This window comes from Oreochromis niloticus, linkage group LG6, assembly GCF_001858045.2.
Source record: "Oreochromis niloticus isolate F11D_XX linkage group LG6, O_niloticus_UMD_NMBU, whole genome shotgun sequence".
NCBI classification, from domain to species: Eukaryota; Metazoa; Chordata; class Actinopteri; order Cichliformes; family Cichlidae; genus Oreochromis; species Oreochromis niloticus.
In genome coordinates, this window is record NC_031971.2 from 29,129,438 (window position 1) to 29,152,100 (window position 22,663).

Below are 22,663 nucleotides of genomic sequence, written 5' to 3' on the forward strand. Positions count from 1 at the left end.
AGGGCACCAGATGCTCAGATGATGAATGGGTTGCTATCACAGCAGTGGCAGTGTAGTGACACTGAAGACCTTAGATCACATGGCTGACATATACACACACACACAAAAACAGCCATGTGCATTTTCTGACCTGACAGCGCTGCAGTAGAGCTGAAGAGTTATCTTTCACGTTGCAATACTCTCTACTTTTTTTGTTTTTTATATTTTTATTTTCCCCATATTCTGTATGCAGTTTAGTTTAATATATATACATATACATATATATATATATATATATATATATATATATATATATATACAGTGAAGATATCGGGATGTCATCCAGACTGGAAAAGTATGGCTGAATTGTTGCAGAACAGAGGGAAGGTGATCCAGATTGAAGGGATGGAGAATAGCAGATGTAGGACAGCTACAAGTACCTGGATATCCCACAGGCCAATGTGAACAACAAGCAGAGATGTATGCCACTTATATTAAGACATGAAAACTCTTCAAGTCATCACCTACCAGGATCCTGAGAAACAGAAAGAGAGAGGGTAAGAATTAACAAGTGGCAGAACCTCAGTCCAGACTGAGACTTGGAGTATCCACTAATACATCAAGAATATGGCCCACTGAAAACCAGACATAGTGGTGGTTAAGAAGGGGCAGAAAATTGCAGTTGTGATAGTTGAGGTAATCCCAGAGGACATCAACATCAGGATAAAGGAGCACAAAAAAAAGTGCCGGGGGCTGAAGGAACAATTGAGTAGATGTGGAAGGTGAAGTCCAAAGTGGTCCCAGTGGTAATAGGAGCATTAGGAGCAGTAACCTTAAAACTGGAAGAGTGGCTTTAGCAGATTCTAGGTACAGCATCAGAGCTCTATGCCCAGAAGAGTGCAGTCCTTAGAACACCTAAGATACTGCGCAGGACCAAACTCCCAGGCCTTTGATAGAGGACTGCACACATACTACCCCAGGACGTGAAAGGGAGATTTTTCTTTTTTCACAGCATCTTTGTATCTTCTTCCTTTACATTCTCCTCTTTTGTACTTACCCTGATGCTTTTAGATTATCCTAAGTATATTCATACCACCTACATGTTTTTCCACAATAGATTGCCGAAGGGGAAAAATAAAATGTCAGAAGGTTTATTTTATGTCAATCCTAGGACATCTCTCTGACGCTTAATAATTTCTAGTATTTTTGATACTCACTCAAGTACAATGATACTTACTGAGATATGATTCAATGATTTTTGCATATGTGTCTTGGTATCATTGTGTGTATGTTTCTGCATATACAAGCAGCAAAAAAATGACTTGTTTTCAAGATAGTTCTGATTTACTCCGACCTTTACCTCCTCTCTCCTATCCAAATTCACTAAAAGGTGAAATGTTTTTAAACACTTTTCATCTGTAATATAAGTCAAGCATTTATATTATTGCACATTTCATGTAAAGAGTAGGCATCTACAGTTGTTCTGTGTCAGTAGTTTACAGCTTGTTGCAAAGAGGTCACATGAGTGTGAGCTTTTTTTTACTTTTGGCAATGCAACTTAATTCATTTACATATTTCATATATTATTAAACTCTTTAGGAATTTTTTGTGGATTTGTCATTTCAAACATGGACTGAAATGAATTGGTGCATTGGTTCAGCTTTAAGATGCCACTCAATAAGCATGGCCATTTATGAATTAATCACACACATTATTAGTATATTATTAATTAAGAAAAAAAGCATGTACCAGCTTGCCATGTATTATTAAACTTATTAAACTTTCATCCATCCATTTTCTTCCTATCCAATACAGTGGCAACTGGCTGGAGCCTGTCCCAGCTACTGACAGGCAGTGAGAGCCACAGTAGTCCCTATAGATATGTTGACAGGCCATCACAGGACTAACACAGAGAGACAGACAACCACAGACTCTTACATTCACACCTATGACCAATTTAATCACCAATTATCCTAACAAGCAGCAGAGAGCCTGGAGGCACAAGGAGAACATGCAAACACAGACAGAGCCCAGACAACCAGGAACTTCAAAATAGTAACCTTCTTGCTGTGTGGCCACTGCACCAATGTGTAACTCTGCTCTGACAAAAAAAAATAATAAAAAAAATAAAAATTATTTAACAGTTCCTCTAATTTTTCTTCTCCTGCAGTTAATCACAACTCACTACTTTTCTCCGCCACACTTCACCATTTAGTTCTATTTAAACTGCTGTGCTCTGGGTGCGAGATCCTGCTGTAGTAGACGGGAACCTGGTTCATGCGCAGTGAACCCAGACGCAAACAAGAACACCTTGCCGGAGTACAAGGTTAACACTCTTTAAGTGGCGTGTGTGCGACTTTTTGTGTCCGTGTTCATGTCTCTGAGCAAAGATTATCTCAACTGTGTGTTTTTGTGTGAAGGTGATTGGCATCAGTGATAAATCACTTCCACCTCTCTCATTTACAAGTACCTCATTAGATTTGTCCTTTAACAAGCCAATCAAACAGTACTCTAATTAATAAATCATATCACCATGGTAACAGCAGCCACAGGTCAATGCATCCTGGGAAAGAGGCATCTGTTTGCCGCTTATAGAAACAAGTGTATTTGTGTGTGTGTCTGTGTGTGTGTGTGTGTTCCCATTTGTGTAAGAAGCTAAGAAACCTTTATTTTTTAAAATTTTAGTTGATATAGGTGCAGATTAAAAGCAGGTATAATGCCATATGTCTATGCATTGATTAATTAATTGATTATTAGCTAAATATTTTCACTTCATCCAGTAATCACATTTTTCATGCACTATTTCAATCATGTTTGATGATGACTATGGCTATTTTTATCTTACAAAAGATGGTTAATATTAACACAGATTGAGATTTCATACATTTATGCTTACAGCTCTGTACTTGCACTGCTGTGTACTTTATTTTTGTACTGTGCTGTGTAAATTATTTTTATCCAAGCTTCCACTGATTTAGGATTTAACTGTATGTCATTATGGAAAGGTTCTTATTTAAATGGTTAATGTTAATTAAATTCATGTATGTCCCAAACAAAACTACTATATAACATGAACTATTACTGCAGAAGGACCGATGACCATCTTACAAAGGTCTGAACTAGGTCTGAACAACTTAATGAGATCTTTATCTAATTAATTAAACTTGTATAACACATTATTTTGGGAATGGGCATGTAAAACAATGATATAATAAGGTTAGGCAATGATATTTATTATATTATTTTCATTTAATATACACTATTCTGCAAAAGTCTTGAACCACCCCTCATTAATATTTTTCTAGGAAAACTGAAAATAAGCTTTACATGGTGGCTCAAAATCTGGCCATGCTTTTCTGCATTTGTAATTCTGTCAATTTTGACAAGATTCATGGCATCACTGGTTGAAATGAAGCCCCAAACCACGACAGAGCCTTCACTGCTTTTAAATCGGTGGCTGTAGATGCTCACTGTTTTACCTCTCTCCTCATACTGATGATGATTTGATCCACAGTCTGCCACTGATTTTCAGTCCAGTTCTTGTCTAATTTGACATCACCCTTTTCACCCTGTTTCCATTCTTTAACAATGGCTTCTTGACAGCAACCCTTCCACTGAGATCATTACTGATGAAGCTACAGCAAATCAAAGTATCAACTGAAGGCCAGATGCATCCCTCAGGGCTTGTTTCAGGTCTTTGCTCGAAAAATTTTCCCCGTATTTCTTAATAACATAACTTTCAGATACAGTTCATCGACTGTTGGCAGATTTTTCCCTCCACTTCTCCAGTTTCCTAAAAGTTTTTAAGGACATACGTCCCACCATGCAAAAATATGTCAAGATTTTGACTATTAAAATCTTAGGAATCCCCTTACTGATGCATATTTTAGTGATAAGTTTTTGACCCCAATACAGGAAGTTGATTAAAAAAAAAGTCCTAATCCCGATCCTGTTAATCTTACCCAATAGGCACAGTAAGTGTGAGCCAATGTGGGTGAGGGGACTCCTCCAGTACTAACCACCTAGAAATCATCTGGGCAAAAAAGCACAAGGAAATTGTAAAAATCACAGAGTTTCTTCTTATCTTTGGTCAGAAGAGGTTTGAGAAAGGATGAGCATATCTGGATCCAAAAATGTCCTTATCCCTGTATTCCGAGTTGATGATAATCACCCAACACGAAAGCAGCTGGCCATCCAGTGGAAGTATGATGTAAATCAAAATCCTTCTGAATTAATCATCTAACACGGCATAAAATGAGCAGATGAAAAGCAAAAAATTCCAAACTCAATTTACAGGTTCACAGGTTGGACTTCTGTTCCCCTTCTAGCGTCTCTGCTGGAATTTTCAACTGTGAACCTCTTAGATCCAATCTTCTGAAACACTCATCTCGCAGAGGATAAAAGGGAAGAATCCCAAATCTCTTTTACATCCCACTTTATACCTGCTCACCCATTCTTCCCCTTCCTTCACTGGATGTCCCATCTTCACATTTTGGACATTTTTACATCAACATTTATTATAACATAATCCCTTTGCAATTCAAATACTGAGGAGTACTTTTATTTTTTTTAAACTGTGTTTGTCAATCATCATTTATTTATTTATATATTTTATAGATATATAAATGTATATATTTATTTATTTGCATTTATTTTAAACTTGTATTAAACCATACATTGTGTAGGTCAAACATTCTCTGCAGTTAGTGGCTCCAGTGTGCCGCTTCCATGCCCATCCTGCACCACACTTTTCACTACTCAAAGTACATTTCTCATTTATATATTGATCAAACTTATATTTTTATTTTTATTTGATTAAGAATAAAAATGCTTTATTATTAGATAATATAGAAAAGCTCTGTTTTAGCACTCTGGTCAGTTTTACTCACATAAAGCTTGATATTAAAACATTTTAACCTTTCTTAGCTATGCTGTAGAGGCAACCAGGGGGGACTCCGTCTCTTCCTACCCCAGGTCACACAGTTTCTAGTTCCTAAAATGAACAGCTTCTTTGCCAAGTTACCCACGAAGCTGCTCTTGAGTTTGGTGTCTTTTTCATGATTCACTGATTCATAGGTCAATATTAAACAACAAACTGAAATGAAAATGTTCTGGTACTGGACTGAAAATGAGTGGAAAAAACAGCCAATGTCCTTTGAAAAACTTTGAAAGACCTTCAGGAAGCCTAGAGAACTGTTGCTCAAGGCCTCTTTCTGGCTCCTTGGAAGCAAATTATAAAGAAATGAGGCATGGTTCCTAACTTTTATAAAGTACTGGAGATTTATGGCAAAGTAACACATCATAACAAAGTGCTCAGGGGTTTAGCTCAGTTCTTTGTACTTATTTCTTTTTTATTTCTTATTCCTGTGTGGTTTATGTATGTGTGCACTTTTGCACACTACTGTATGTGTGTAGAGTTTTGGCTTAATTATGGAGTTAAAGTGGTCATAAGTTTTATTTAAATTACCATGAAATCCATTGAAAACCCGCAAAAATAATACATTTTCATACGGTTTCAGAAGCAGAAGGAGAGACCTTTTCAAAGTCAAGTCAGTGCGAGATTGAAAGGGTAAACAGGGATTTGATGTTCACACACTGTCAAAGCATCAGAAAGCAACCAAGTCTGACTTTGTGCCAGCAAATACCAGAGAACAGTATGTACTGCAGATTTGTAGGCTTCAATATAACATATCATTTTAAAGTTTACCGTTTCAAGAATGAATTTTTAATTAATATGTCTTGTGATTTTCTCTGAAAAAAGGGGAGTGAGAAAGAGTAACATCCATCAATTCCTTGATTTTCTTCCACTTGTGCAATTTAGGGTGGCAGGGAGAGGAGTGAGAGGCAAGGTACACCCTGGACAGGTTGCCAGTCTGTCGCAGAGCTAACACAGAGTGACAGACCACCATTCACACCTAAATTCACACCTGCTCCCAATGTAGAATCACCAATTAACTTAAGCCCACTAACTGCACATGTTTAGACTGTTGGAGGAAGCCGACTACCCCTGCAGTCGTGTGAAGAACACACATATTCCATGCACAAAGGCCCTGGCCAAATGGGAAATCACACACAGATTCGTGCAGTGCTAACTGCCATGTTACCGTGCTGCCTGAAAAAAAAGGCTATTAAGTTGATGGAGACTAGACAGGGTAATCCAATAAAGATTAACAACTTGGCAAAAGAAAATGACTAACAGCATTTAGCCCTATAGAAATGAAAGAGTTGAAAGTGCTGTGTAAAGTACTTGAACAGTGTGTTCAGAGTAGAAAACAGATTTTCAGTGAGGCGCTAAAGATGTTTTTTTTAGACAATAAAACAAAAGATAAAGAAATGAAAGACAGGGAATCGTACAGTCAATTGCCTGTCTCCCTCTCACTAATTTCCATATCGCCAAACTCTTTTCTCATTCTCCTTTTCATCCCCACTTTGTAAGCCAGTCTGTCCTCATTCCATTATATGGTGCAGGGCTCAGAGGTTGATGTATGAGTGCACCATAGAGGGACTTGGACATGAGAGACTGCTGGACATTCATCACATACATCAGTCACACATACACTCTTTGGTCAAAAGCATCAAAGGGAGCTTTGAGTGGAGCTGCTGACAACACACAACTCAATTAGGATAGAAGGCATAAAGAAACGCAAGTACTGTAATACAGTGAATAACAGCAACAGAGATGTGTGTGTGTGTGTGTGTGTGTTTGTGGGGGGTTATTGTAGTTTGTGTTCAAAAACGAATGAGGTTTAAGTAATGGTACGACCAGCGTAGAAGAACAAGATACAGTGAATTATGCTTCATGCTAATACTAAACATGTCTAGTACATACTTTTAAGTTTTATGGTCTAACTACTACTTTAGGTAACATGCAAGGGATAAATTTGTGCAGTTTAAAGTTGTGAGTTTAAAGGTGTTAACACTGTAATGTAACAATGCACTTGCCTAACAATTTTTGTCACTTGCAAATCAAACTCATCAGTTATTATTTTTTATAAGTTGCTAATTTGAAAGTTTTTTGGAAACGGGCAAAAATCCAAAAAACAAAACAAAACAAAATCCAATGAAATGAAATGATAGAACAAAAAGTAGCTACTAGGACATATCATTCTGAGTGTAGTTTTAAAAAATGATGCATTAGTCATCAGTGACTAATGCATGCATCATAAAGAATAATCAGATGCATTTTGTGTTATTCCCTTTTTTATTCTGTATATGCCTCTTTGCTGATTTGGCCTGTATTTATTTTGCTTTTCTATCAAAGTCATGATGAAATTGACAAAAGTAATCGAATTATTGTGCTCTTTTAAAAGGAACATTCTAAAGGTAAAAGCTGGGGAGAAAGCTTGCTTACACTTGCCGAAAGTTCCAAAAGCATGAAGGCTGGGCAACATGAGGGACGTGTGTGTGAGCATGTGCTAATGTGTAGTGGGGGTGGATGGTGGGGTAATGATAGAGGAGGCCCTGAACGGGGTCATAAAGCCTGTGTGCTGATTCTGTCACCAGAAGATTTACACACACACTCACACACACGCACAAGCATGTGATGCACTTACAGAAGGCGTCCATCACATCTCTCACAGTATGACTGCCCTTGGAAATTGTCTTTCTCTCCCTCTTGTTATTCCTCGTTGTATTTTCTTCTCTAAGTGTCGCTATCTCATTCACACAGAGCGGTCTACACCATTGTTATACCCCCTCTTAGAAATAACACAGTGGGAAACAGAAACAGTTTTTTTTTTTTGTCCCTTTCTCAAAGTCACGGCGATTATCTTCTGGACTGTAATGCCACACACAGACACACACACAGAATCCTTAGCCTAAACTTACCATGTTACTGATCTTTACTGAAATATAATGTCCCTTCAGTAGAGATCATGACTGTGTGACAGTGATAATGTGAGTTGACTTGTTTTTGTGGTGGTAAACTAGCTTGCAGGATAAATGACTACTTGCTACTTTTTTCATATATTTATGTTTTATCAATAAACAACTGTTACATTTCCTTCAAAAAGTGCTTAATTCAACTATGTTATTACTGGTGGTGTTTTCTTCTTCTACCTCTTCTCTTCTCAAAATGCAACATTTTTATGCAATTTATTGCTCGCAAAAAACACATGAAAGGGTTAGGGTTATACACTGAAATATATATTTGGCAAATCACAGCCAATCATAATGATTTCTTTATGTTGTGTGATATGCTACCGAGCTAAAAAGCATTCCAGAAAACAGTTTAGTCTCTCACCATCTTTTTTGGTGGTTTTCAAAGAGTTTTAAAAAAAGAGGCCACATTGCCGGCAAAGTCTCTTTCCATGAAGCTTTCCATATATCTCCTCATGATGAGAGAGAGAGAGAGAGAGAGAGAGAGAGAGAGAGAAAGGATTTTAAGTCTGCTGTTGGTGTTGGCGGTGTTTAACAGTGTCGGCTTCTTGATTGACAGATACTGACTCAGCGGGAGGCAGCATGCCAGAGAGAAGGGGAGAGAGGGAGGGAGGAAAAAAGAAATCAACAATATTGGAAGAGTAAGAATGGGGCTGGAAGACAATTTAAGCGGAGAGAGAGGCAAACATAATGACAGAGAAAGAAACAAAAGGGAAACCACAGTGTACTTTACAGATCTTACTCACAAAGATGCACACATAATGACAACCAAAATAACATTACTCTTATTTTGCAGAGCACTGCATTTACACATTTTGCATATGGGACTATGTGGATTCTGTCTCAGTGTTATATCTGTCTCAGTACAGCTTTCAGCTTCTAAATAACTACATAAACGGCGTTTGATGAGCAGTTCTGTCAATTTATGGAGCTGCATGTTAAAACCAAATCATCATATTATTAGAATAGTAGATTCCATTTCAGGACGTTGGTGACGTCTTTGTGACAGAGCTGCTCAAGCCTTTGAAAGACTAATGGACAAACTCTACAGAATTCTGCGTTGAGTGTTTTGTTCAGGGTTAAGAAAGATATACTGTAATAATAAAAATTGTTCAACTTGAATATTGAACATCTGAAAAGTCACGGTGTGTCATGATGAATCAGTATGTGGGAATCTTTGCCAGCTGCCAGTGAGTAAGTGAGATGAGCGATGATTGTTGAGCCTCTAAACTACAATTCATAGCTACTGTCTAACCAGCTATCAATCATATTTTGCTCCCATTATTATTACAAAGCTGTCATCCCTACAGATACTGGAGGTTTGAGCAGATACTGTAGAACAGAAAGTGTTAAGTCAGTTTGTAAGACTTTAAATGTAAGGGTATCGCTGTTTGCACTATGCAGAAAAAAAGTGTTGTATCCATTCAAATATTTAAATGAGAATGTGTCTTCCTAATAAAGATGATAAGTTGGTGGGCAAGAACATTATAACTCAAGCCTCATTTAATGTTCCCTCTCTTAGCGCTACCTCTATAATGAAACTAAAATTGATTCTGAAACAGTACAGTGTCTTTTTGGTGTAAGCATGCAGTTCAGATCTGCTGTGAGTAGATAACATTTTTTTTAACCATTATTTAACAATTTTGAGTAGCCAAGCAGTGTAAAAAGACCTTCTTCAATCATCTACATGCTAGCAGCACATGATTATATAATAGCATGAGAGGACACCTGCTCCATAGTGGGGAAACATCCCAGTGGGGGGAGTAAACTTGCCAATCAGAACACAATGCAGATTTCTTTTTTTAATTCTCTGCCTGCTGTTTTTAGCTCTTTTTCAAAATCTAATTTTTTTTTCTGTTTTTTCCCATTTTCCTTCTCCATTTTAATCACCCACTAATTAGCCTCGTGGGCCCCGAACAAACGAAGACATCATTCGAGGTAGATAAATCTAGACAGAGACAAATCTCTGTCTAGAGACAGTTTCGTTTCTATAAATAGAGATGACTGTAAAACATCCCTTTAGCTCCAAAGCAGGGTTTCAAAAAGCATAAACATCAGAACAACAGGATAAACAACAATGAAGGAGGGTAGAAAAAAAGAAAAAGGTTGTTTCTTTATTGTTTGCTAACAATTTTTAATTTGGTGCCAAATGGTGAAGTTGAACAAGTATGGTAATGCGGTGGGTTGATACGTGTGTTAAGCATTTACTTTAGCTCTGATCTTAACCACTGAGTAGATGCCATTATTTAGGAGCTGGACTTCTCTGTGATAGTGCTATCATGTTGTCTTGTTTCTCTGTCCATCGTAAGAAGGGTAGATTGGGACACCTGTTTGTGCTTTTACTTAAGAATGTGTTTGACCAGGAGAACAAGACCTGTCCTTTTAAGTCTTCTCTTTTTACACTCGGCCTACAGCAGAACCTCTTGAATATGTTGGAATACTGAACGGCTCACTGCAAAAGAGCCCCGTTTGTGTGTCTGAATATATTTAGATGTGACCACATTGTTTATATTTGAAAACATCCCTGTGTGTTTGCTGGTGCATGTAGCTGCAGTGTGATTTTGTGATTGTCTGCCCAAATGTGTTTACTTGTTTGTGTGGATTTTTTTTTGTGTGTGTGTGTGTGTGTGTATATATGTGTGTGCGTGTGTGACTGATAGAGAGAGAAGGTGGTGGTAGAGGTGGTGTGTGTGTGTGTGTGTGTGTGTGTGTGTGTGTGTTGTCCATTCCAGTGGCTGAACACCTGAATGCCCACAGTGACAGAGAGGAATGGCAGGCTGTCCAAACCAACAACCAACAGCCAACAGCGAGTGCTCCCAATTCAGTTGGCTTAGTGTTTTATCACACTGGTGCAAACACACTCACACAAACACATGGAAACAAAAACAAAAAACAAATGTAGCATTGTAACATCAATAGTATTTTGCATGTGTAAGCGTTCAGTCCCCTGTTATATTGACCAGCAAACATCATAACAACTGATGCCTACAGTGTTGCTACTGATTTTGTTTGTGTATCTTTAGTTAACAAGGAGAATGGTCTTTTTAAAAGGCAAATAAGTCTGATACTTTTAACTATCATAGTGAATGATGAAATGATAAATGATGGTGAGAAAACTGGTTGCTTTGGGTATGAAATCAAAACAGACTGTGATAGAGTGAAGAAATGTATACATGCTTTAAAGTTTAATTTTACCTGGGCCAATTTTTATAAAATAGAAAAGGGTTTAAAAAACACAAAACAAAGTAAAAATAAGTAAAACAAGCAAAAAAAAAAAAAACCCTGGGTTCACTGTGCCTGTGTGAAAAATCATGTACAGTATCATTTCTCCGGAGAATCTGGTGAAATCTTTGTTTGCAAGAGTGATCGACGAATTCCAGATTGAATGGTTGATCACATTTAGAAATTCCTTTTTTTTGAAACCATGGACACTCTGCTTTTCATGGTAAAGTGATAATGTAAGGTTCAACTTAGTATGAATGACCACTTCAAAAACCAGCATCCATCATGGTACACAAGTGCAAGTGGTTTATCACATGTAGTAGAAGCACAATGCCAAACCAGATTTTTTCACATACTGACACATGTTTCTATAATTAAAGAGTTTGTGTGCTTAACTAACCTTTCTACATTCAGTTCAAACCATCTGTTGGAATAATTGTTGCATCTTCTATTTTTTAAGACCACAAAATTTGAAAACCTTGGTAATTAGTAATACATTTTGCTTTAATGATAAAACAATTTGTCTCCTCAGAACTCTAAAATGTAATGGTAAACATGGCCCTGTCCTGCATGTTTTTATTATTTTTTTAAATGTGTATCTATGTATTTAACTCAAGTGCATGGGCTGGCAATATGAGATTCAAAGAGTGATGAGTGAAAAACAAAACAAAACATACAAACCTTTTAAATATGTTTCTTTGAAATTAAAGAACCAAACAACTTTGAACAACTGAGAAAATGTCTGATCTTTAAGTAGTAGAATATTTTAGCACTATAACAAGCTAGTAAATACTGTGAAGATAAGAGATAAGAAAAGCCTGTGATGTTTTATTCATAACTATTTTCTTAAACTCAATAGGTAACTTCAAAAAGAATCTGTTTCTTCCTTAAAAGATTTATTCTTAACGAGCAACAATTTTCCCTATCATTTATCACAAACAGAAAAAAATATGAAAAGCAAACACTTTTTTTTGCAAAATTTGTGATAGGAATTCTTTTATTAGGCACAATGATGGCGATACCATATAATACCATACTTACTGCTCCATAGTCAATTTACACTTATAAGATTGTCTTAAAAATGTAGTGCTAGATCTTTAACGCCAAGTGCTGAGTTATACTGAAGCAGATGTATTGTTGAGTATGCTATGCATGCATGTTAAATTACGCTTTGATCTGGATTTCAGCTGTGAACCAAAATTCCCAAGTTTCCTGATTTTCTTTTGGCAAGTCCATTCACTCTTCTATTTATTATCCACCCTTGCACCCCGTCAAACCCGTCTATATGTCTGTCTCTGTCCCACCCTCACAGTGTAGTAAGGTGTTTCTAACATTTACAATCCACATACATTAAAATAATTCAGTCACATATGTGGCAAAGGATTGCACTGCACATTAGTGTAGGGGTGGGCGATATATCGAATATACTATAATATAGAGTTATTCCGCGCACGATGGTTAAAATGGCTTTTATGTAACGAGTATAAAGTTCCATAGCAATATAAACTGTCTGGTAATTCACTGTGAGTTTTTTTTCTCCCACACGCTACAAATGCATCATTAAGCCCCCCGCCCCCACTGGAAAACCTTCTACCTGGAACACTGCAGTGAGAATGCGCGTTCAAACGCTAGCAGAAAAATATGGCGACAGCGTGAGTTGCAGACGAGGAAGGGAATGAGACTCCCTTGTCATTTGGATTTCACAAGGAGGATGTCCAACAAAATGCGGTAAATAGCAAAACATGCCGTAAAATTATTGCTGCAAAAGGTAGCAGTACCACGAATTTATTCCACTAGCTGAAAAGTCATCCACTGCACAATTAAGACTATTTTAAACTCCACATGTCAACGTCTCCCCACGCAAAAAACGCTAAATAAACCAGCTGTGATACCTGTGACTGTTCAGTAGTTTTTATAGACATTATCTAGACTTTTGTTTCTGTCATTTGAGGTCATCACATTTTTTATTTTACAATTTTATATGTTATAAGCACAAAAGAGCAACTTTTTAATTTCGGTTGTTTTGTTTTGTGTCAATTGTTGCTTGATGTTGTGTTTTGTTGCTATGATCTTTTGTTAGAGGTCAAGTGTTGACCACAGAGAGACAGTGACAGTATTGTCATCTGTGAAACACCTCTTTGTGCAACTGACTGTTAGAAAATTGTTCAAATAAAACATTTCAATTCATTTAGATTTTTTGTATTCAAAGTAGAAAAAAATATTAATTATTGGGACTATAAAACACAACTTGTACTGAAAGTTATTTTTGCCAATATTACAATTATATTTTCTATCACATTGCTTTCAGTCTGTACTAAACTATAATCTGGAAGGAACCCACAAGACCTCCATATGAAGACAAATTTGTGATTTCCTATTCGTCATAATGGATTTTGAATGTCTCTTTTTATGCAAAATGTCACTGCTTGAAAGATGAAATACAATATAATGGAAAGATTTTTTTCTAGTACTATCTCCTGTCCTCTAATTCTCATTATTAGCTTTTTGTAAACTAATGTTGTTTATTTTGGGCTGCTTCTTCTGGGAGGTTGTGGGGGTGGAGATGTCACATGGATGGATCACAATCATATTTTTCTCCTGTTCATTTTTCTCATTTGTCGTCTCTTCTCCCCACTGTTCATATCCATGTCTCATCTCCTATCAGCTTTTTCTTGTATTTTCTCTTCTCTTCCTTAAAAAGCTGAGCGTGATGAGGAGATAATATGAGGGTGCTATCGTAGTATGTACTTAGGTTTGTCATATACACTACATCCACACCAACCTCAGCATGCTGGCAGTTTTGTTCATAAGTATGCAACCTCTAATTTCTATAGTTGAACTTATATTTTTGAATATTTGTCAATTGTAAAAGTCGAAGTGTTGTTTACGAACCTCAACAACACATACAACACAGAGAAAAGTAAGCAGACTTACTGAATTGAATGAAATCACTGTTAGGGAGCTGATAGTGAGCTATAATGGTATCACTCGCAATATAGCTATAGTACCTCTTGTTTTTACAGCTGTCATGGCATTATGATATTAATAAAGTTAGGTTGCACAGTGCAGGGCCTCCAGGCTTTGGTACACTATGGGATTGATTGATGGCTCTTTTGTCAGTTCAATCTACAAAATGCATTAGAAGAGAAAGGGAAGAAGGGACGAGTGTAGGGCAGAAGATGTGAGGGAGAGAAAGGGGGAGAACAAAATTGATTGATTAGCAACAACGAAAATAAAAGAAAAAATGCAGTGAGGAAGAAAAGAAGGAAAATTAAAAATAATATACTAAAAAAAAATAGTTTTATATATAGCACAAACTTATTTTATGTTGTTTTGCTCAATTTATGTGACTTGATAAGAAAGGAAATGTGCATTAGCAAGGATAACTGAAAGACATAAGTGAAGGAGAGGTGAACAGGAGAATAAGGACAGAAAACGTAATAAAAAAAAGAAAAGATGAAGCAACAATTTGTTTTTCTTTTGGATTTTCTGTAGCAAAGGGCCGAGTGGGCGGACAGACAATATTTTGTCAGACTGCCGAGTTAGACTGATAACCTTGGATATCTCTGAGTGAAATGAGACATAAATACATTTGCAAGACAATGAGTGTGTCAGTGAAAGAGTGTAATGCGGGGTGTTCATAGGAAAATACTCAGTGACAAATGGCACAGTCACAAAACTGACCACACACAATTAAGCAGTGACATTATGCATCTGACTGCCACCAATGGAATTTAAGAAAAAAACAAAAATACATCTTACATTCTTTTTACCAAGTGACAGTGTGGCCCCAGTGAAACATGCAAAGATGATATATACACATCGACGAACAAAAATATCTATTGATTCCCATTCTTGATGCATGCATGGAGAAAAACGACAAGCACTCTTGGTCAGTACAGACTTCATTAAAGTTCAGTACGCACACATAACAAACATATCAGCACAGAGCTACACACGGTGGTGTGCTATCGATTAAGTGTGGACTCCGAATTCAGAGATAAAATGATCAGCAGCCCATTCCTCTGTCCTATTCTACAGCAGTGCTGTGCTATTGATTCATATGCATTGTGTCTGCACACACTGAACAGATGCACCCAAAAAGAGAAATAGCTGAAACTGCTGTGCCTATTGCAGGAGAATTCTTTTCACTGTGAAAAGGCAAAAAATATTTTAATCCATTAGCCCATTTGACAGATATTAAGCCCTCATTGCACTTGGCATTAATATGTGTCGCATACCCAAATTACACTCGGAAATAAATCAGTTGGGTTACATTTTGATAGAAGGTTGAATGCTTGTTTTTTTTCATGCACATCTAAAGTAGCCTTAGCTTTTCTTTTGCCAAAAAAAGCAGATTGCAATATCTGTCACATCCTTTCATCACCTCATTTAAATCTGGTGTTCAAAAGTGTTTTTTTCCTCCTCCATTTAAACAAATATTGGCCTTAAAACTGACATGATTGCTACACATGCTAATGGTACTAAACATTTCTGCACACCTCTGTCTATGTTTTTGTTGATCTGCTCTTGACTCAGTCTTGGGCACAATTCTGCCTCATTTTGATATACGTCTGCTTTCTCTTATCAGTTTATTCATCCAGTATTTTTGTTAATTTAGTTGGAAAAGGGTTCCTGCCATGTAAAGGAAAGCACACTAATAATGCCGTGTGATGACGCTATTAGATTATAGTTAGAGTAAGATTTTGGATCAGATTGGTTAATATTGGTTTGGTTAAAAAATTCTGCTGATATCCTAAAATTCTGGAAAAGGTCCACAATATGTGTAGGCAGGTTATCCATAACAATCCCAAAGTGCTTACATATCCTTCGATACTGTGATGCATCAGTCCATTCATTTTCTTCATTAGTTTGGTTTGCAGTTATTTCAGTAATATAATTCATTAATGTCTTCACTTAAACATAACAGTGATATTATGAAGCATGCACATAGTAGTAGTAGCATTGTGTGGTTTTTAAAAATGTTTTCTGTTATATTAATTATGTTTCTCTTTCTTTGAGTTACCTGGTTTGGGGAGGTGGCTATTTCCTGTCTGGGCAACAGGCTTGGCCAAGGGCTGAGGACTTTGAAAACACAATAGCTGTGTCTGAGTTCAGGGGCTGCATCCTTCTGCATCCCGGCCCTTGTAGACCGCGAAGGCCGGGTCCTCCGAAGACCGAGAAAGCTGGAAGTGCAAGGCTGTGAAATGGGATGGTCTAGACTTCACATTTGCGTCACAAGCTGTCTCGGTGGAGTTTAATAAACTCAGCCGTCTGCTTCTTGCTATGTAAAGTATAACAGCACACTGGAGTAAAGGCTCTACCATCCCACACTTCTGTTTAATCAGTTTTCTGTTTGATGTCTATTTAGTTGTCTGAAAACTATAACTTTAATCTCAGCCAAACCGATTTACTCAGGAACAAATAAAACACTGAAAAAAGCCAAACAATAACATTTTGAAGTTATCTAAGTGACTTATATATCATGTTTAATCTGAGTAGCGAAAGAAAAAACGATGTGCTGGTAGCCAGCTCTAGTGAGCCTTGACTACCCGGTCAGATATTTTGCTGGTGGGTAACAGATGTCTCCGTAAATGTCGGAGCACTTTTGCAAATATGGGATGTCTTGATAAACCGAGCAGATATTTGAAGTTTACACACCTACATTCTCGGCTGAAAATATGTTAAAAGTTTATTTTGTGACACAGAAAGAGTAATATTTCAAACTCTTTAGCCGCGCTCCTCTGCCATTGCCGCGTTTGAAAAGTATTTTTATATTATTATACAAATATTATAAATAATAATTTAATTTATGAAGTATTGAAAAGAGTAATAAAAGTACTATTACAACTAAGTAGCTGCCCCCATTGTTGGAAATTGGAATTGGCTGGGCCGCACTATGAATTCTGGGATAGGTTGGGCCACGAAGGATACACCGACCCATCCTTCAAATTCGAGGAAATGAAGGACGCATTTGTTGGCTGCATTTGGAGCAGCCTTCGAATTGGGACATCCTTAGTTGCGTTGCTGTGATGTAATCGGCCTTCAAATGCGGCTTCCGAAGGATGCAGCCCCTGAATTGCGACACAGCCAATGCCTGCTCAGCAGGACCAACCAAGTGTTGTTTTAGGGGTTGTTTTAGGCTTACTTATGTTATATTGTGCTTAGTTAGTATTGGTGTTTGTTTTTGTTTCCCCCTATTGTGTGTAAATGGTTTGGCCAAACAACTATAAATGTTACCCTCCTGTGTCTTTGTGTTTAGGTCAGTTTTTGAGTTAGGTTGTGTCTACTTTGTTTGATCAGGTTTCTGGAAGTTACTTTTGAGTAGGGTTATATTTAGTTGACCTATTTTATGGGCCCGCTAATTATATGTAGAATTTTATCTTTTTGAACTTCTATGGGGTTAAAATAACAAAAGCCCATTCTGAAGATATTTTTCCTGTGTCCTCTATGCATTTCCTACTTGGTCCCTCACAGATACACTGGATTTAACTGAATCCAATAAAAATACTATGTAATGAATAATTTAAATTAAAATTTATCTTGTGCCTCATCTTATACTTAGTAATCTTCATCAGCTTGAGGGGCAAGACCATCTAAGAACTGGAGTTTAATCCTTAATGGAAAGAGGAAGAAAACAGTGCTGTTTCACAAGACATCAAAGTAAATCTTCAGCCACAACATGTTGTTATTCTGACTCATAAATATTAAAGAGTCATTTTTTACATTATTACATTATTTTCAGTGCTAAAACTCATGGGTCAGACAGCCCTAGCCTTAAGGAGACAGAGGAGCTGAGACCCCACTATCAATCCTCCTCAAGGTTAATCTCTTAGCTTTAAAAGCTTGTTAATGTTTTTTTTAGACTTCCATGGTGTTTATACACTGTCATGGCATGAATAACTCAAACAGACCTTGGGGTTTGCCTCTTACGTATAAGAAACAGGACCCCTGTGGAGACACCAATCACAAGCTGATAGTTTTTTTTAGACTCTCTCCAAAATGAAACAATAAAACTTAGACAAGCCAAGCCTGCATTTTCTTTTTTTTTCTGCAGGCTAAGGCAAAAGTCAGCATTTTTGTTTATCATCAAGGCTTGTTGGGTATCATCATGTGAGACTATATAGAGAAAAGGCATTGCAGGGGGGAAGAAAAATCAACAGTCACTGAGGTGTTAAGGTCATGCAGTCTCAGCAAATAAAGACTTAATGTGTGTTTGTGTGCGTGAGTGTGTATGTGTGTGTTTGTGTTGTGTGTACGTAAAGAGAGAGACTGATAAAGAGGAAGAGAGAGATGTGCAAAAGTGAGATAGGAGGTGAATTAGGGAGAAAGCATGAAGGAACCAAGAGGGAATCTGAGGTATAGCGAGTGGGGTAAAAAGAGTGAAAGAGAGTTAGAGAGTCAGATGGACAGAGATAATAGTGCCTTGCAGCCAGTGTCCATATCTCTTGCCACCAATGACTCCAATTGCTGCACTACAACTAATGGACTCTGTCCTCCTCTACCATCTTATCTGCCCTCTCTCTCTTTCTCCATCCTCCCTTCCTATCTCTCAGTACTCAATGCTGCGCTATCTTTCCACTTTACAGCTCCACCTCTATCTCGTTTTTATCATGCTTTGGTCTTACTCTTTCTCTCTCCTGTTATCTCCCTCTCAAAACTCTAAAATGCTTCCATTCTTCCTCTTTTTTGCTATCTTATGTTTTTCATATTTTCCGTTCTTCCTTCCTCCAAAACGGTGAAAGTTTAGCCTCTCCTCTTCCTGTTGTTGCTTATTCTGCATACAGAGACATTTCTGGACAATTTGATGCCCTACAAAACTTGTGTCTTTTTAATGCAACACTTTATAATAACGATTAACACTTATTATATATTATTTGCATTACTCACATTCTTTTAGTCATTTCCAAGTTTTGTTATGAGTTTTGTTATGATAAGGTCTGATGCTGGAGTTTTTTTTAATCTATCCACATCTCAGGGTAACTTTTTTCTAGTTTTCTTTTTAATGAGCTGCAGTTATAATCAGTATGAGATTGGCGTGGATCTAGCACCTGTGGATCAGCTCAAAACACTCTTATTTTGGATGCAAAGTGTAGAGACCATTTATCTTATGCGTTGGCTAGATCTAACTGTATTTTAGTATGCACCTGTGCAAATAAAAGACAAATCACAGTTATATGGTGTACTAGCCTATACCAATGTACATTAACAGTGCTCCTCCAACTGGAGGCATCTGATACAGGCTTACCTGTGCCTTAAAATGGCCACAACACTGACTGAAAAAGGGAGAAATAAAAATTCCATTAATTGCTTGTTTTTGAATTTGTTTCTTCACAGTCATAACATTTCTCCACATTTGTCTGTCATCCTTGTTTAACTAAATAAATACAAACATTCACAATAATAAGAAAAATATGTTCAGTATTTTACTAGGGCATCTACAGCTGACAAACAGGGATAATAAACCCTCTGCATTTCCATTTCTTAAAAAATGTCAGTATAGAGATATTCTTCAAATAAAATTGAAGAATGAGAGAAATTTCTCAAAAAAGTGTTGGTTAATCTTACATGTATTATTATATTTGTGTCTCCCTCAGATGACCCAGGAGCAGTATATCCTTGCAGCACAGCCCAACCCCCTCCACCAGAGAGGGGCTTCAGTTTGTGGTGCGCAGGTTTATCCAGCAGTGGGAATCTATGGCTGGAGAAAGAGATGCTTGTACTTTTTCATCCTCCTCCTCCTCGTCACCATGATTGTCAACCTGGCACTGACCATCTGGATTCTCAAAGTCATGAACTTCACTCCGGTAAGAAGCGCGTGTGTGTGTGTGTTTACATCGTTAAAGTGCCAGGATGTTATATGGGCTTGTGTTTATGTGGGGGTTTATGTGAAAAATCTGAGAGAGTACGTTTAAAAGGCCTTCTGTAATGCAATGGATGGGAGTGATGATAATTTATAAGTGTGTGTGTGTGTGTGTGTTGGGGGGGGGGTTCTTTCTTAATCAGTTGTATCTTCTCTTCACTATATATAGAGTTTGTTTAGTCAAAGATATATTATTACGGCTACTGATTCCACTTCATTGTCGTACACATGAACACATTATTCATATCTTTGTCCACATCTCTTGGACCCAAGAAAACACCTGCATAGTGGCTGACATTGAAACTATAAACTCTGGATTTCATGTTCACTGTGGGAGGACACAATAAAGTGATCCAGTGGAATCAACCCAGACATTGAAGGCTCATCCCCAAACCTGTTTTTCTTCATTGTGTATTCAGTATAGGTGGTATTAGACTTTGCTCCTCTGTTCCATCATCACTGTAATTTTAACTATGTCCTTATTTTTTGTGTGTTTTATTAATCCTGTTAATATATACACACCAAGACATGTCCTGCTTTGTAAACACTTTCTAAGGCTTGCATCATACACACATGCAATATCCGTTATTGCCCTGGGGCCTAAGAAACTACACTGTGATAGTAGAATGTAAATGAGGCAGGATTTGACCCCTGTAAGCCTCTAGTAAAGTCTTTCCACATAATGCCTTATGTTTCAGTAAGCAACTTCAGAATATTAAGATGGAGAAAAAGGGTCCGAGAGGTGGATGGGTAAATGCCTCAGGGAAGACACAGCAAGCAAGAAGCATAAAAGAGATGAAGATATGGCATAGGCCATGCCGTTGTGTGGAAAAACAGAGGCAGATACAAATACTTTTCACAGACAATCCCCAAAGAATTCTATATATCAAAATAAATACATTTATAGTCTTGTAAAAAATTAGTTGGTTCAAACTGCCTATTAGAGGTGTGACTGTATTATGTGATAGGTGGGTGCTAAGTAAGCTATGTCAGTAAACTGGACTCAGGTGGTTAATTGTACTAAAAGCCATCTATTTTATGTATTGTTTATATGTGGCACCAATTATCAGCTATGTCTATGAATGATGCATATGATACACATGATATTGTTTTTGCTGCTGCAGAAAGACAATAATTAATTTTTCTATTTTAAATGTACGATTCTTCAGGGCCTGGAAGCATGGCTATTTCAGTGTCTCATGGCAGTTGGTGAGCTGACATATAGTCTGACATTCAGTCACTGGTGCAAAACTTGTTACCAAAGTATACACTAACACATTCCAGCCTGAAAGTAGCAGAAACTGAATTGTTTTGGATCAGTTCAGGTCAGATTTTAGCAAAAAGCAATAAGGGAAATGCTAAGTCAAGAAGACACAAACGTAATATGGGAAAGGAGTTACTTATACAACAAATTTCCCACGTGTGGGACTAATAAAGCTTATCTTATCTTATCTTATATCTGTGATAGATAAATAAATCAGACATAGGTTTATCTAGCATCCAGACTAAAACATAGTGACTGTATGCCACATTAGGATCTGTTTAAATAAATAACAGGAGATGGAGCAACACACCTTATACACAGTATTATATTATTTTATCTTTTTAAAACTGTCACAGTAAACATGAATCCAGTGTCAGAAAGAAGACATATTAACTTGTTACTTGTTAACCCACTGCTGGCTGCTGCACTTTTCTTTCACAGAAAAGTATAATAAGTTTGTGATTGACCTATGGAGAAAGAGAAAGCAAGCAATGGTGGGAATTTACTCAGAAAAGAAGAGGTGGTAGCAACTGGAGCAGAGGAAAGTTACAGTTAGCAATTTAGACTATGAAGTGCCAGTGTAATAGCGGTATGATTTCCCTGCCAGCAGCCAGCTTTAAGCCTGTTTCTTCAGTTGGTTTAGAGATAGAGATCAACAGATGAGATCACAGTTGGAGCAGAGCAAAGTTATAGTTTAGACTGTGAAGTATTAGTATTGACTGCAGTTTTGAAGCAGAAGACCTCGGGCGCTTACTAATTTCCTCCAAAAAAACATCATAGTGTATAAACGAGTGTACAGTGTAGAATTTCTACATCACCTTCTAAAAATTCCAGAGAGGATTGTTGCTCACTGGAAAAATCCGAATATATCTTTGGAATTTCTTATGATTTACTAATTTCCCTGCTGATAGCCAGCTCTGAGTCTTCAGCTGGTTCAGAGATATGGATCAACTTATCTGAGAGGAGTAGTTTGTTAGTTTGTGAAATAAATGAATAATTGAAAAAATAAGCAGCAACATGGTCATGCAGCACCCCTTTTCTTCATGACTGTAACTTGTTTACAGAAAAATGCAACCATCAAGTATATTGCTTAAAAATGCACAGTACATGATTTAGACCTCAAATCATGGTGGGAATAGCTAAATAGAAAAAGACTGAATTTATAAGTGATGCAATTCTCCATCATAGTTCTTTGCTTACTCGAAGATGGGTATTTATATTTACTGGAGCACAGCTGTGTGACAAATTAAGTCTGTCAGCAGAGAAATTTGGCAATATGAGTTTTTAGTAATTTAGCTGCAATCTGGCACAAAGTGTACTTTAAAAGTGTTCATGCTGGGCTTACCAGGGAGCTTCCATTGTATTCCAAAAAAAGCTGCGTTTAGTGCAGTTACTATATTAGTGAGCAATTCAAATACAATGGCTTTAAAAATTCCATTAAAATCAAATGTTTGCAA

The 22,663-nt window shown here is 37.2% G+C and overlaps 1 protein-coding gene across 2 annotated transcripts in view; it reads left to right on the forward strand.

Annotated features, from left to right (window-relative positions):
• The window catches only part of LOC100704890 (zeta-sarcoglycan), a 325,170-nt gene that overhangs the window by 158,086 nt on the left and 144,421 nt on the right, over positions 1–22,663 (forward strand). The window contains exons 1-2 of one of the 2 annotated variants that reach the window (XM_005454753.4): positions 12,651–12,807; positions 19,677–19,886. In XM_005454753.4, coding sequence (XP_005454810.1) covers positions 19,677–19,886 — 210 coding nt within the window. In that variant the 5' untranslated portion in view covers positions 12,651–12,807. Of the gene's footprint in view, positions 1–12,650; positions 12,808–19,676; positions 19,887–22,663 lie in introns of those variants that run through there. The other variant, XM_005454752.4, reaches the window with a different exon arrangement.